General features: G+C 39.1%; 2 protein-coding genes across 4 annotated transcripts; one reads left to right on the top strand and one right to left on the bottom strand.

Annotated features, from left to right (window-relative positions):
* The first annotated feature begins 2,544 nt into the window (after nucleotides 1-2,544).
* Nucleotides 2,545-12,675, top strand: tmem255a (transmembrane protein 255A). Of its 2 annotated transcripts, XM_079839207.1 has the most exons (10): nucleotides 2,545-2,852; nucleotides 3,375-3,517; nucleotides 4,108-4,170; nucleotides 5,858-5,947; nucleotides 6,046-6,111; nucleotides 6,222-6,310; nucleotides 6,523-6,594; nucleotides 7,028-7,190; nucleotides 10,154-10,297; nucleotides 10,864-12,675. In XM_079839207.1, exons 1-10 carry the CDS (start codon nucleotides 2,798-2,800, stop codon nucleotides 11,005-11,007), a joined length of 1,029 nt encoding a protein of 342 aa, XP_079695333.1. In that variant the 5' UTR covers nucleotides 2,545-2,797; the 3' UTR covers nucleotides 11,008-12,675. The 2 variants fall into 2 exon arrangements, with proteins under 2 accessions (XP_079695333.1, XP_079695334.1); XM_079839208.1 differs by lacking the exon at nucleotides 6,523-6,594 and having other exon boundaries at nucleotides 2,547-2,852; nucleotides 10,864-12,674.
* Nucleotides 12,444-16,641, bottom strand: zbtb33 (zinc finger and BTB domain containing 33). Of its 2 annotated transcripts, XR_013818200.1 has the most exons (3): nucleotides 16,507-16,641; nucleotides 13,448-15,838; nucleotides 12,678-13,359 (listed from the first exon to the last, which is right to left on the bottom strand). XR_013818200.1 is itself a non-coding variant. In XM_079839206.1 (2 exons), the coding sequence occupies exon 2, from the start codon at nucleotides 15,834-15,836 to the stop codon at nucleotides 13,950-13,952; it is 1,887 nt and encodes a 628-aa protein (XP_079695332.1). In that variant the 5' UTR covers nucleotides 15,837-15,838; nucleotides 16,507-16,641; the 3' UTR covers nucleotides 12,444-13,949. The 2 variants fall into 2 exon arrangements, 1 of the variants encoding a protein (XP_079695332.1); XM_079839206.1 differs by having other exon boundaries at nucleotides 12,444-15,838.
* Between the last annotated feature and the right edge of the window lie 210 nt (nucleotides 16,642-16,851).

Below are 16,851 nucleotides of genomic sequence, written 5' to 3'. Positions count from 1 at the left end.
GAAGAGGGAAAGTGGGGGTGGGATACAAAGTGGAGTTTTTTTGGCAACAGCTTCGTTTGGTGTTGTGTGGAATTCTGCACACGCACACCACATAGTCTCATTGTCTGCTGAAACAAGCTCCATGCAAAGACCCACTTTATACATTTCTGCTCTGATCTGCATTTGCCGTTGTCAATCACTAAGTAGGCAACTTCATCAGCAACTACATTAGAACAGCAAGGTTTAGTAGCCTATGCAGGACACTTCACTAAACAATCCCCATTGACTGTTAAACTGGAGAGAGTAGGCTATTCGCGCGCATTACATAATGCATCCAGGAGACAAACGCGAAATTGTGAAATATGGGCCCGCTTTTGGTCTGTGTTGGCGTCAAACGCGTAACAAATTCATAAAGTTGTCATCAAGCTCAATATTTGTACACAGATCACGTTGAGCTCCCTAAACCCGCTGATTTTTTTAAACCTGAAAAGAACTCGCGTCATGGAAAATTCGGTCTTGTCTGGTTCTTTCTGCTTCTTTGGTGGAGAGCAGGTCATTCAAAGAAAGACCATCAAGGACTGAAACGAGCAAATGCAATCATTTACTTTGTGACAAAACTAGGCTGGAAGAACAGAGAGTAATAGGCTAGCCTATATTAATGTCGCAGCGTTTTATTTCCTTACATAAACAAGAAGCCTATTAGCCATAATTGCTTGTGTAAAAATTAAAGGTGATCGAAGCATCTATTAAATTCCATTTAGCTACCGGTAAACACAACTAACCTATATGTAGCCATGTTGTAGGCCTAGTTTAGTAGTTTACGTAACTCTGTAGCAGCATTTATAGCAATAGTAGAGTAGGCTATAAGAAAAACGCACCATAAAACTGAAATCACACAAATGTGTATTCAGTGTTTAATTTCACACGTTTTGAACTCTGCATCACCTAGACTATAATTTTAGGCTATATGAGTAATGGGATTCATCAATAGGAACAATGGGTGAGCAACTTTTAAAAGGAGCCTGTCGCTGCACGAGTGAACCTTAAAATAGGCTAAACAAAAATGCAGACCTGCAAAGAATACATTTTTTATATTCATAATTGGTGGGGACACTTATTCAGAACTTATCGTAAAATCCCTCTGAAACTTTATTTTTTATTTTTAAACTTGTTTGTGTTTGTTCAAAGACCAGTTGATGGCGCACTTTCATTACTTTGATATTGGTTCTGGCTAGGAGACATTTAAATAGTCGAGAAAGCTAACACAAAATTATTGTTCTCAATATATTGAAAGCTCTTAAAGCAGGGTTGTCTTTTAAGTTCAGGTTGGAGTGGCGATGGGCACAAATATCGATTTCGATCTTGATTCATAGCAATTCATATATATATATATATATATATATATATATATATATATATATATATATATATATATATATATATATATATATATATATATATATATATATATATATATATATATATATATATATATATATATATATATATATATATATATATATATATATACACACTCTAAAAACTCTACATACTGTACGTATAAGGGAAAATAAGTTTGCCTTTTAGCACTATTTTAAACTTTTCTTGGGTGTTTTATCTTATTTCCTATTTTTATCTTTTACTTGATTTATTTATAATTCTACTTATGTTAATACTTTTTATTCTAATTTTATTCTATTTCTATTTAATTTCTTGTAACTGTTATTTGCACTGTCCATGGAGCGGACCTGTTTACATTTCACTGCCAGTTGTATATTGTGTATATAACTGTGTATGTGACAAATAAAACTCTTGAATCTTGAATCTTGAATTAAAAATATTAGGATGTAAGTTATTAACATTTTAAAATGTCACAAATAAGTAGCCTAAGCAGTTATGATCTGCAATACTTTTTTGAGCAACTAGACTACATGTAGCCTATAGATATTTATTAAAACCTTTTTTTTATATCATTACAAAAATAATAATAATAATAATAATAATAATAATAATAATAATAATAATAATAAAAAAATAATAATAATATATATATATCCAGCCATAAAATGACTCTAATTTGCCTCTTTGCATTGGAATTCTCTACTAACTATTAGTGGGCTCGTGACTCGTTCGCACTCGGTCATCTTGACATCAATGGAAGACGATTCAATTAGCCTTTTTTGGTTTTTATTTAAGCACATAAAAATTTGAAATTGGCCCAGTTTGAAAACCTGTGAACATTGGGAAGGGATTTATGTGATAGGGTTGAAATATCGTTTCTTTATCGTTTAATGACAGTTATCACCACATACGAAAGAAAGTTTTTGTTGTTGATTTCATTAATAAATAAATAGCATTTTATGAAAACATTCCTATAAGAACGATGTAGATGGTAGTATTGTTTATTGTAAGTGCAAATTATATTTACGTTCTAAATGCCTAAAGAACCTCTATTTTTTGGACCAGTTATCTGAAACGGGCTGTTCAAAAGAACCGAATCAAAATGAGTCGCACTTCCATTCACTACCGCTATGCTGACTCAAACAGCTAGGGGTTCTGCCAAGCGCATGCGCAGTGCTGTTCTCCGTGCGGCGTTCTGCTGATGGGATGAGGGCAGCGGATTCATGAACAACAGACCCAGATGCTGATGAGAGAAGAGCGGCTAGAAGGGCGACGCATGGTGTCAGAGAATGCCACGGCAAGAAAGGAGTTTCCATTCATTAACGCTGAGGGAAGGCATCATTGTCTCATCGACTGCGTTCTTTGTTTTTGACTTGAAGTCATAACTGCGGCTAATGCTGCATATCCTGACGTTACAATGCCAGCGGGGCTGAATGCGCAAGGCAGCGGTATACCAATCTCTGATGCGATGGGTAAGTACAAGGTCAATGGCATTCACTGCGCCTGCAGTCTTACAGAGCACAACTTACGCTTGTATGTTCATTTAAATGCGATTAGCTACGTTTATTCATAGTAATTATAAGAACAGGCTTGCACCACAGAGAAATAAGCGTCCCGTAACCTACATTCCTACGTGTAGGCTACGTATGTCCCCAGCGAATGTCGAAAATATACGAAATAGAACATTTATTGATAATGTTAATGAAAATACACAACCATATGTGGAATATTATTTGCATGCGACCTCAAGTTAAAATGTATTTTGTTTAGTGGTGGAAATTACATCACATAGTACTAACTACATTAATCTGGGTTTCTGGGTTGTGGCAGAGCCTTTGCAGCTGTTGATACTATCGACATACAAGAGGTCATGGTTGTTTTGTTTGCATTACCCCAAAACAAACGTGCCTAAAATAAGACAATGATAACAAAATGTTGCCCAAGGGAAGGGTGTGCTGTGCTGTGGCATTTTCCAAATCCTTTGTCTTTTACAGGATCGTTTAAGAGGAGGAAAAGAAAGTCCATCATAGTAACAGTGATGCTCCTTATTGTCTCCATTCTCATCCTGGTCTTTGGTCTGGCCGCTACCACCAGGACACAAAACATCACTGTTGGTGGCTACTATCCAGGGGTCATTGTAAGTATGTTTGTAATGTTCATTGGCGTTGTGCTGAACAGACTGCAAACCATTCTCTTGGTATATAAACCATTCTCTTGGTATATTCTCTTGGGTTTGTGATGTAAAGCACTGTGGGGAAGAAAAGGCTTCATGTTTAATTATTTTCCGCTTGGCCCACCATTATGGTGAACGGTGGCCATTACCTCATTACTGTAAGGTTGAACTGAGTGAACCAGTCATCCGTTCATTGTTCAACAGCAAGTATCATTATGTTCAACACTCTTTGATAAACATGCAAGCTTAAATAATACTCCAGAACGTTTTGTACAAGTAACAGGTGTTTTCCTGGTATTCTGCAGGGACTGACTGTTTTGAAATACTATATGCAAGTGACATGGCCAGACTGCATATATAGCTCTTAACTTGGCCATTGACCACACCAAAAAATTAACTATACTGCTTGGAGAAAGACAAAAGGCTTTGTGGCAATGGGATATTGTATGTGGGATTGTAATTAAGTGAGGTCATCTACCTTTAAGACTATGAAATAGGTTTATATTTTACATAGACTTGCATCATGATAGAGTTCCCCCCTGTGATATTTTCAGCTCGGCTTCGGGTCCTTTCTGGGAATCATTGGTGCCCATTTGATAGAGAATAAGAGGCAGATGGTAAGGAGTCTTTCATTACACTGCTCATAATGGATTCTGTGCTTGTGCATTCTATCATCCAATTTACATTTTTAACCAAATGCCCGCACAAACAAACACATTTCCAAGAATCAACTGCTTGTTTTTAGTCATGTCATAATGGCAGAAAGGGCTCACAGGTTCGAGCTCGAATAGCAGGGCATGTTGCAGGCCTTGTGGTGAGAAGCACCCAGAAATAGCTCAATGTAAGGGGAGCGGGATGGATGTCCAGGCAGGAATGTTCAGAAGCCATTGCAGTGCCGAGGGAATAGGAGGTGCCACAATCCAAATAAAGAATGCATGAGGATGGCATGGCTGGCCAGATCATAGACACACAGGAACAATTATTGCTGGGAGAGTGCAGGATAAACACTCCACCCTTATAGTGGACGTGGTTAGAGCATATGTAGTGGGGTCCAGAAGTCTGGGAATTTGAACATCTGAAAAAAAAAACCGAGATAAACAATGTTTCGTTTTTGAACAATGTAAAACAAGAAAGATGTGTTGACGTTTCTGCACTATTTCTAGGTCACTAATCAAATAATCAAATTTGTAGAATTGAGCATGTCAAATCCTTTTCTACAGACAGTCAGATGTTCTTGTTTCCTGTTAAAGCACAAGATGCTCTTTGGATCATTTTCAAATCATGCTGGAGAACATGATCATCAGAGTTTATGCTGCTGTCATTAAAGCAAAAGGGAGGCAAACCAACTACTAAGACTTTTCACTCATATTGTTACAATGATAACATAAATTGTTTTATATCTCTTGCCACCAACTCTCACGCTCACCAAAACTGAATTTATTTGATCAAAAATACAGTAGAGTAAAATTGTGTAATTGTTTTCTATTTCATTACATTTTAAAATATAATATATCCCTTTGATGGCAAAGCTGAATTTTCAGCAGCAATTACGCCAGTCTTCAGTGTCTCCTGATCCTTCAGAAATCATTATTATGTGCTGATTTCATGCTCAGGAAACATTTCTTCTTATTATCAATGTTTATAACAAGTTAATATTTGTGTTTAAATCGAAATACATCATTTGATCTCAGGATCATTTGATGAATAGAAAGTTCAAAATAACAGCATTTATTTGAAACCTAAATCTTTGTAACATAATAATAATAGTCTCTACTGTCACTTTTTATCAATTTAATGCATCCTCGCTAAATAAAAGTCTTAATTTCTTTAAAAATCTATATAAAATGTAATAATTTTTATATAATAATAAAAAAAAATAATTTGGAAAAACAAAAATCTAGGTTAGATTATTTTACTATGGATTTATTAGATTAGGTTATATCAAGAACAACGCTCACAATGGCATTATTTGTTGATCAGATATGGGCAATTAAATGTGTTTAGTTGTCCTTTATTATACAAAGCCATAAGACACGCCTCTGCAAAGTGCTTTAGAATACAGGCAAAATGACGTGACTAATAGCTGGTTGTGAAAAGACAGAGAAATCAGTGAAGTTAAGTGCTACTAAGGAAGAATTCAATCAGACCACACTATCTCCATGTCTCATAATAGACACATCTACAATATCTTAGACAAACCACTTTGATCTGCATCTATAAGGAAATCGTACATAGAGGTGTAAATGCACGTGCATTGAGCTACTACAGCAGGCAAATAGGTTGACATTGCTGTTCTGCTTACAGCTGGTGGCATCCATTGTCTTCATCAGCTTTGGTGTGGTGGCAGCCTTCTGTTGTGCTATAGTGGATGGCGTTTTTGCTGCAAGACATATAGTAAGTGCTTCCACACCAAGTTATTGTAAAATGCATTTCTTCAGATAAGCATTGCAGTGAAAGCACTGTCATGACATACTGCTGTTGTTGTTTTAAAGGACCTCAGACCTGTATATGCTGGCCGATGTGAATATTACTCCAGTGGGACTGCGTTTGATTTAGATGTGAGTCGCCAACCTGAGAGAAGTGCTTTCACCAACTTACAAGCCTCGGAATTTGAGGGTTATGTACTAGTATAGTGGGATCCCATTTAGAAATCACATCTGTCTTGCAGGTCCACTGTCAAACTGCATCTCGGGTCTCCTGTAACCTGCGCGTGAAGAGCAACACCTGCTACTGCTGCGACCTTTACCACTGTGGCAAGTATGTGTGTGTGAGCGAGTCCCATTTGGATACATCCCTCCTAGAATATTTTCTGCAAACAGGCGGATCTGAAAAAAAAACAAACAACAACAACAACTATGCTTTGTTTTACCGTGGTTAATTTCTGGGTTATATTTGCTTGTATGGTGTGTGCTTCTATCCCTGAAATTCAGCTCTGTTCGAAAGAACGTTTGTGTTTATTTATGTTTCAGAGAGCATCCTCTTATGGGACCTCAGAATAAAGATGTTTTGAAAAAATTTAGGAAATCCTCCATGATTTGGAAGTAGGTCTTTCCACTTTTAGCCCCTCAGTGACATTGACAGCCCATTATTTGTTGTTGTTAAAGTACTAAGTGTGGCTGCATACAGTCGCTGTACTTGATGTACAGTTACTTTACTGATTAAATGAAAGGACCTAAGATTTAGCGTTCTCTGGTTCCTGTTTCACAGGTGAGGAGAGACAGCAATAATTTAGGTTTACGTGTAAAGTCTTTGATGACAGTGAGCTTAAATAAGGATATTGGATATATTTATCCATTTCATGCTCTTCTTAAGAGTGATGTGCACTGGTATGTAGATGGTTTTGTTCTATTATTTTGCATGAATCACTGTTCTGTCATGCTTTACCTCTTTTGTTGCTCTGCCTGTCACCACTATGTGTCTTATTTATTTTATGAATCTCTTGCTATAATATGTTTCTTCTCCTCGTCATCTCAGTCGAGTCGAACTGCGAGGAGGGTACCATGAGTACACAGAGGTGCGGAGCTGCCAGGATGTTGTGCACCTTTACCACCTTCTGTGGTCTGCTACTATTCTCAACATTGTAGCTCTGTTTCTGGGCATCATCACCGCCGCAGTGCTGGGGGGCTTCAAGGATATGGTGAGATTGAAATGCAGTGCAAACAACTTATATACCGGTACACTATGGACAAAAGTAGTGGAACACAACTTTTAATTATTGAATTCTGAATTTTTAATCCGACTCATTGCCGCAGATGGATAAAATGTCCCTCTGCATGGCTAGGTGCATGGCTGTAGTTCCAACATGACATCATGACTTTGCGTAAACATACACGCCACTTTCTAAAGCCAAATGGCGTGTTATCTGTACGCATTTTGAGCTATCCGCGTGTATGTCTACGCCGTGTGATTCCGCGTGTATGTCAACGCCATGTGATTCCGCGTGTATGTCTACGCCGTGTGATTCCGCGTGAATGTCTACGCCGAAACGAACCATTATGTGTGTGTGTGTCCGTCCAAAATGTAAATGGATTTATAAACATACTAAATTATGTTTTTTTGAAAATGTAAAAATGCAGAATGTTTCTTGTGATGGGTAGGTTTAGGGGCAGTGTGTGTGTGTTTGTGGACTGGTAATCCCTACGTTATGGGGACAAAATGTCCCCACAAAGATGGCAATATCCGAAATCCTCATCCTTGTGGGGACATTTTTAGGTCCCCATGAGGAAAACATCTTATAAATCAGACTAAGTGATGTTTTTTGAAAATGTAAAAATGCATAATGTCTCCTGTGATGGGTATGTTTAGGGGCAGGGGCAGTGTAGGGGGATAGAATATACGGTATGTACGGTATAAAAACCATTACGCCTATGGAAAGTCCCCATAAAACATGAAAACCCAACATGTGTGTGTGTGTGTGTATGTGTGTGTGTGTGTGAGTGTGATGGGTAGTGATTATGCATCTTGATAGCACACCAAAATGGCATACGAATTGGCGTGTCATACATACGCCGTTTCATGAGATCAGTCTGGCAGTTCAATGAAATTCCACCCCTGCTAGATATTCCACAGTCAACTGTAAAGATTTTTGAAAAATAGAGCCGTTTAGGAACAGCAACAACTCAGCCACTAAGCAGAAGACCACATCAAGTCTCAGAGTGGGGTCACCGAGTTCTGAGCTGCATGGTGCGTAAAAGTCGACAGCTGATTTCATAGCTAATGAGTTCTAAACTTCCACTGGCATTAATATCAGCACAAAAACTGTGTGGCGGGAGCTTCAAGGAATGGGTTTCCATGGCCGAGCAGCTGCATGCAAGCTTCACATCACTGAGTGCAATGCCAAGCGTCAGATGGAGTGGTGTAAAGCACGCCGCCACTGGACTGCAGTGGAAACATGTTCTGTGTAGTGACTAATCATGCTTGTTTGGCCGTCTGATGGGCAAGTCTGAGTTGGACAGATGCCAGGAGAAGGCTATCTGCCTGACTGCATTGTACCAAGTTGTCAACTGTAAAGATTGGTGGAGGAGGGATAATGGTATGGGGCTGTTTTTCAGGGGTTTGGCTAGGCCGCTTACTTCCACTGAAGACAAATTGTATTGCTTCAGCTTACCAAGACATTTTGGACAATGCTATGCTTCCAGCTTTGTGGGAACAGTTTGGGGAAGGCTCTTGTATCCCTCAGCATGAATGTGCACAAACAAAGCAAGGTCCATAAAGACATCCCAAACTCCTTCGGGATGAACTGGAATGGAGATTGCGAGCTAGGCCTTCTCGTCCAACAGTACCTGACCTTACAATTGCTCGACTACAGTGTGGTTCTCAAACCTGTCCTGGGCTGCATCCGAAAACCTAGGCAGCTGACTTGTTGCCTCGCTGCCTTATCAGACAATGACTTGTAATGGGGCTTTCACACAGGATGCGGAATGTGCTGTGCTGGCCACTGGGTTCAGCGTAGCCCTTCATATACAAAACGATTTGCGCTTCGCTGCCCAAAGCAAAGTAGGGTGAGTTTTCAAAACTTTGCTTTCCGTGCTTGTTTCGATGCACCGTTTCTATTGGCCGCGCGGGTAATCGACACAGAACGCAGCGGCAAAAGTTGAAATATTTTGAACTTTGACCGCAGCGTGCGCGCAAGCGCGTCAATGGTGCGTTCCGCTGCGCGTGCGCTTTGGTCGACGCAGCAACAAATCATCCTTGCGCGGTGCAAGCCATTGAAATTAATGGATTTCTTAGCGCAGCGGTGCCGTTGCCGCGTTCTGTGTGAAAGGCCCATTAGTAATAGGCAGCGTTTGCGCACGAAGGTACTTAGCGGACAGACATCTGAGGCAGCGGAACGGTTTAATGATCTACAGCAAAATAAAGCGAGATTAGGTGAGAACTAAACAAATATTAACTACAGTAGTAATTTCTCGCTAGAAATGACAGCAGAAGTGGAAAACGTTGGTCCAAAACGTACATTTACACACAAAATGACCAGCAACCGCAACTTTTAGACACCATCTTTCTTTTTCTGCTCAACTGTCACCGAATGGAATGCACAGGATTGTGGGATATCAAAGGCAGCGAAGGGTACATCGATGGTGCCTTCAAAAATCGATCAGATGAAGGTATCTCAGGAGGCAGGAAGTGAAGCTAACAATGGATTCGGACTTGCCTTGATGTCTTCCTACCTTGAAATGTGTCCTCCGAAGGCAGCATTTTCCAGTTTTCGGACAGTACCACCCTGGAGTACCACCAGCCCTGCACAATTTTTATGTCTCCCTCATCTATCACACCTGATTCAACTCATGATCTCATTAGTAGAGACTGCAAGACCTGAAAAGAATGTGTCAGATATAGGGAGACATACAAAATCTGCAGGGCTGGTGGTACTGAAAACACCTGAAAATCTTGTGGAAAGCCTTCCCTGAAGAGTGGAAGTTAGTATAGCTGCAAAGGGGGGACTAACTCCATATTAATGTTTATGTATTTAGAATGCAATGCCATTAAAGTTCCTGTTGGTGTATTGGTCAGGTGTCCCAATACTTTTGTCCATGTAGTATAGATGCCTTTTGTATGATTTCTGAGAACCTGTGACATTCATTGAGTCTCTGTTTTTTGAAGATGCCTACAGCAGCACCAGATTCTTGTGAGCCAGAACGTCTCCCTATTCCTCCACCGCCAGAGACTCCTGGCCCCACCACCTCCAACAACTCTTTTTACAACACTGCCCCCTGCTTACCTCCATACACTGCCTATGACCTTCAGGTAATCGCATTCACTTTGAGCTATCAGCCCATGTTGTTATGCATGCTGTAGTGCAATCAATATATATTTTTAAATGTATGCAAATAAACAATGTATATAATATTTATTAAAGGATAAGTTCGCCCAAAAATGAACAAAAAAAAATCCATAATTTTCTCACCCTCATGTCATTTCAAACCCATAAGACTTCTGTTCATCTTCGAAATACAAATGAAGATATTTTAAATGAAATCTGAGATTTCTGCCCTGCCACTTTGTCGCTTCTAAAACTTCTTAAAGAGATCGTAAAAAGAATTGATATTTTTGATTGAGCAGTTTAGTACAAGTTTTCTGAAGAGCCTGGAGCGCTTTATATGATGAACAGATTTAATTTAGGCTTTTCTGTTCATCATATAATTTATTTTAAATATTTTATTTCAGCTAACGTTTATTTTATTTTAAGTAATGACATTTTTTAATGGTTGTAGTTGACGATAATAACCCTGACTGAGAGCCTTAGAGATTATACTTTATATGTTTTGAGTGTGTATGCTATGAACAGGCCGTCTGCTAATGTGTCTCTACAGGGTGCCAGCTTGTTTCCTGACTCTTCGGGTCTGTCTGATGATTCCCAGTCTGGAGCCAGTCACATGTGGCCAAATATGATCCCACCTCGTTATTCTCCTCCTTATTACCCACCTGATGAGAAGCCCCCGCCATACAGCCCCTAAAAGACCAGTCTGAGGAAGACAGTTTCCTGGATTTGGGTATTTTTGGATATTAGTGTACCACATCATTGAACAATCATTGTTCTTGAATGAACAACCTTTGCAGAAGAGGCTCACCTGTGTGGCAGGTTAAGTTTAGAGAGACTACAACATTAACCACAGGCACTCATCACCATTCAGCAAATGTAATATGCAACGTTAAACCCCTACAAGATTCGCTCAAGTCAACAAACCTGTGTAAAATATTCATGCTAAATAGTCTCAATCCAAGAGGACTCTAACAACTAGCCTGACTATGAGATCAAGACTGTTCACAGATAAGCCTTAAAATGTGTGTCCGCTTCCGGTACAGCTTCACCTGGTTCACCGCCTTTTCCTGTAATAGGTAACCTCTGTGGGTCTCCTACATGTGATTCCTCTGTGTAACTCCATAATGTGAACTTCTCCCTTCCAAAGTGTCACAAAGTGTTTTGCGTCGCCTCTCCTTCCTCAGCACGAGGATGAGTCTCATCTTATCTTGCAATTGATTTGCACTTTATTGTCTTCAGAATTTACTGTATTCACACAGTTCTACGTAATTACTTGAGTTATTTGTAACTGTTTCGGGCAGCTAGATTGTAAAGAACTGTACATATTTTTAGGCTGAATCTTACTTTTTGTCCTGAGTGCTTTAATAGGATCAAAGATCTAACCTGTAATATGTGGTGTTTCTTTTGCATTACGTCAAGCACACAATCCTGTCACAAATTCAAATAATCTTTTGTGACAAAAATATAATTTGCTTGATACAAAGTAATAAGCTCTTACAAGAATGAGAGGACTTTCAAAACCTGTACATCTCACATTCATCTGCCATTTTGTGTTGCCGTCGTTTCTGTCTAGAAATGACAGGCCTTACCGAATGTAAAAAAGGACTAACCATTATATATATTTACCTGAATTTAAAGAATTAATTGTTCAGTACAGAAAGTGTTTCCACATTGCTAATATGAAATCACTGTGTGTGTGTGTGCAATGCAGTACATGTTGTACATAAACCGAACAATCAAACCGCCTTCTCATAATTGAGTCTTAAGACTTACAGTATTCTACTTTTCATCTGTTTGTGTACACTATGAGTGTCAAGTCTGTACACTGTACTTTATGTGCTCGATTTATATCAAGAAAATTGTCCTTTTTTCCTGAAGTGAGTAGAGATGTTAAAACAAATTCAACAATTTTATGACTTCCTGATTGATGTTTAAGTGCAACTGGTGATTATACTACAGCCACATGCTATAAAGTAAGATCTTTGCCTCAATTGTTCATGTTTGACCATGTTCATGTTACATGAAAGCATTGTTTACCTTTGATGTTAAAATCTTAAAATGAAAGACTGATAGTTCAACTCAGTATTATTAAATATAAAATGTATAGCTGGAATAGTTTTTTTTGTGTGTGTGTGCTTCTTATCACACATGCGTTTCCAAATATGTCTACCGGCATTTGCTCACTGAATCCATTTTATCCCACATCATGTGGAATCTGCACATTACAGATTATAATCATGAACTGGTGCATTCTATGATCGTGGCAGGAATGCTCATATCATTGACTGGTGGTCATCATATTGGAAAATACTTATCACTTTCATGATGCTCTTGGAAATAAAAGAAATACATGGGTATGTTCTTCAAAGTTTTATTTCATTCTATATCGCACTAAGACCAATAATAAATAGTTTCCAAAAGGGAAGAAACTGTTAAAATGAAGGTCTTTAGTACTATTATGTACATGATAATGGTGTTAGAACACTAGTTCTGACTGAAGGAATCTCATTGTATTCACAGATTCTTCACACAGCCCACAAAGCTACTTAATTATAAAACTATGCTGAAAAAATAATTGTAAAAATGATATACATGTATATACAAAATATTCAACTGAAAAAGAGAGGTCCTTTGTATTACCCACATTACGTTTTGATTACCCTGGACATTTCAGTATCTTGTTTCTCTAGACATGCCCCGACGAGGGATGAATATTTCTTTTCAGGTCCCAATGTTCATAATGTAATATAAATAAACAACCTCAAAACATAATTAATGGACAGATGACATAAACATTTAATATATTTACTCCATCCTTCTTAAAAAACAGCGGACACCAAAAACTATAAATACAAACATCTAAACCATTTCTTACTGCAGGACCAGAACCTGCTATTAACACTGATCTATCTAGCGCCAAACAATGATTAAAAACTACAATAATAAGCTGACAAGAAAATTCATACAATGTAAAATGAAACTGAAATTAATAATTGGTTAAATTTTATTTTAAGGTGACGTAGTTACATTGAGTAATATTAATGAACTACATGTACTTACTATAGAGTTAGGGTTTGGTTTAGGGTTAGTTACATTTGTTATTACTATAGTAAGCACATGTAGTAATGTGTAACTACATCACCTTAAAATAAACTGAATAATTTAGTATGATGATTTCACTCTTACATTTGATTTTGGAATTAGGACTTATGTAACACTCCCAAAAAGCATTTAGACATTAAAGTTACACAATTGTAAGAATAACTGTAATAAATCGCAACAGTCTCTACTTGATCCCAACTAATTACATCCAACATGGTTGTACTGTCCAGAACAGAAAAAGGAACAGAAAATATTAAAAGTCAGCTCTACACAGATCTAATCTAGCTGTACATAAAATATGTGTTGTCTACTTTGTCATATTATCTGACAAAGCATTATAACGATTCAATAATGGACTGTGAAAGTGAACTCGTTCGAAATATACAATAAAGCACCTTGAAACAATTTTCAGTTGATGGATACTGGAGTTGAGTTTTCAATCGAATGGTCCAGAGAACTAAGATCACCTGCGCCTCCAATTTAAACGGGAACAAATGAACAAGGCACCTGAGCCAGAGGAGTGAACGGGCATGCTCAGTACGTCTCTGGTATAACAAACTCAAATTCGTTCGTGGTTTCTGCATCTATTTGGTCGACAGGCCGTGGTCCTGGTCGAACGTGAGCCATCGGCCTGTTTTGTGCTTCGGATTCTACAAAGATGTCATCCCAGCTCAGTGGTTTGCTTTGGCTAGATGGAAGTGGCTCGTTGGTAAAGTGCTCTTTGTCGGAGTTTACATGTTGGACAGTCCCATCTTCATTGATAACCGGAATCCCTCCCGACTCCTCGGACACAAAGGAATATGGTTTGAACTGCAATGTTTTGCAAGGCAGAAGACGATACAAGTTGTTGCAAGAGTCATCTTTCTCTTTCCTTCCCGAAGGATCTTGGTTGTGCATTTGTTTGCAGTGGGTGGACAAAATCTGATAATTGAGAAACATTTCATTGCACAGCAAACACTGGTACCGTCTTTCGCCTGTGTGCGTGATTTCATGTTTGGTTCTGTACTCGGCCAGGGCAAAAACCTTGCTGCAGTAATGGCATGGATACTTTCGTTCCCACGAGTGAGTGTTAAAGTGCCGCCTGAGGCTTGTCAGGCACACATAAGGACGCTTGCACACAATGCACACGTAAAAGGTCTTTCCATCCATGATGAGTTCATAGTGATCCTCCTGCTCCAGCTTTGATTTTTTCTTTCTTGAAGGCGAGTCATTGGCCATGTTGGGAGAATCGTGTGGCATTTGGGATTTCCTACCGGGAGCCATTCCCTCCCCGGCATCTTCTTTTACTGGAACGATGTCGTAGGTGTTTTCACCAATATTGGCATATACTTTACAACCCGGCGATAGCGAATCGATTTCCGAGGCTTTGTCTAACGTTATTGTCTTTTTTGTCGACACTGCTGGGACCATGTTTATTGCAGGTATTGGTCCGTTATTGGTGCTATATGTCGGCCTTACATCCGATAGTCTGATTTTCCCAGGATGATCGGGTGAGAGCTCTAGAAGGACCTTTTTCTTTTGGACACCAAGTATTTCGTTGTTGTCTGTAGGCAGTGAGGTGCTGTGAGGATCTGAAGGGAGGCTGTTCACGTAAGTTGGGGTTGTGGGCTCACTGTGTGAGCTCGTTTTTACTGGTGAAGTGAGAATACTGCTACTGCTTTCTGGGTTTGAGAGGAGCACGACATCTGGTTGGGGCTCAAGGTTACTTTGAAGTGATGTATTTCTTTCAGAAGGAAACTTGTCGTTACTTACTTGGGCAATTCCTTCCTCGTTTGTGACTTTTTGTTTTTTAGCCTCTGGTCCTCCTTCGGAGTTATTAACATTTAATATCTTGGTCTTTTGAGCTTGCGGGGCCTCTGATTTTGAGACGAAAAGGACATCATCGTCTGAGTCAATTTCCTTTTCCGTATTACCACCTGCCATGTTGAACTCTTCAGCAGACAGTGAGAAAGTCTCAGTAATAATTGGCATATTCTCAGCTCCGGTCTCATTTTTCTCAGAGGAATTGACACTGTTGTTGTCACTTTCTTTGGACAAGCCGGGTAATCCCTTGACTTGTGCGAGCGGCGTTCCTAAATTGGCTATGAACGTCACGCCCAAAGCCTGACCAGCGCTGATGAGATCCTCAAGTCTGTCAGATCGAACCCTGTAGATTTTGGAAGTGTATATATAGTTCAAGATCATATCGAATATGTCTGCTTTGATGAAGTTCAGCTCTAAAACTTTTCCAGCAACTGAGAGAAGTTGGCGGAAATAGGTACTCGAGGCAGACAGCACACATTTGTGCGCCCTGAACTTGCGGTCTTGCACGATTATGGTGATGTCACAGAATAAACCACTGTGTCTCTCATCATTGATGGACTTCAACAGGGATGCTGGGTACTGAGTGTCCGCTGCAGATATTAGCTTTAGTTTCGACATGCCTGTGAGGAAAAGGGTAAAATAAAATTGAATGTACTTTAATGTAACAGTTTTTTAAAAGATTAGTAATAATAACAAATGAATTCTATTATAAAACATGATCAAATGTAATTAAATTCATTATGCAGAGCGTTGTACATTGTGCTGTCAATTATGCAAGAGACACATTTCAGCTGTCTGGCAATGAAAAATAAATCATATTTTCATTTTTTTTTCCTCTCAGATTGTTATGTCGTTGTAAACATACTTTAAAAGTTCGATATAACTTTATTTAGATTCTAAATTCAAGGCAACAGAATGTGGAAGCACGAGAACCAAATGCACGCTAGCTGGCTAATTGTACAGCAACAAAGACAAGCATAAAGACATGCGACTTGAAAAGTAACCTAAAACTAATGCTTTTTAGTAGTTGGATGTAATTAAACAAAATACTATTCCTGTGAGCCCACAGCTTTTTGATGATAGCACTCAGAACTGGTAGGACACCGGTGGGCAGCGGTCAATGTGGAAACAAAAACAAATGGCTCAATTCAACCCTCCTTCCTGGTTTGGCGGCAGCGCGCGGCCTATCTGACTATATGATGCAGAACAACGCGTACGTAGGTTAAATGAGATGAATTAAAGTTGTAATCTCCCACAATCTCGGGATTGAATTCTCAAAAGCCTATACCTGCAGAGCGACCGGATAAAATCCACGATTCCCTTTGCTGAGAAACAATAATGACAGCGATAACGTGAGTCGGTTGCCGTAGACAACACAACGGAGCTCGAGTTCCTTGTGTGAGAGAAACGAGTCTCGCGCTTGCGCCTCCACCAGCCGACAGGAGTCGCGCACAACAGTCTGCCTCAATATACGCGGGATGAATGTTAACGAGGGAAGGAAAGAAGATTTTTCTTAAACTTGACTTGTATTTGCACAAGTACAGATATACAAAGTCACTGAGAGCACAAATACACGATGCAATATTATAGAGAAGATAGATTAAAAATATATGCACATTAGGCCAAATTCCAT

The sequence above is a fragment of the Gobio gobio genome (genome assembly GCF_949357685.1).
Source record: "Gobio gobio genome assembly, chromosome: 16".
NCBI classification, from domain to species: Eukaryota; Metazoa; Chordata; class Actinopteri; order Cypriniformes; family Gobionidae; genus Gobio; species Gobio gobio.
This window is presented reverse-complemented; position numbering and strand designations above follow the sequence as displayed.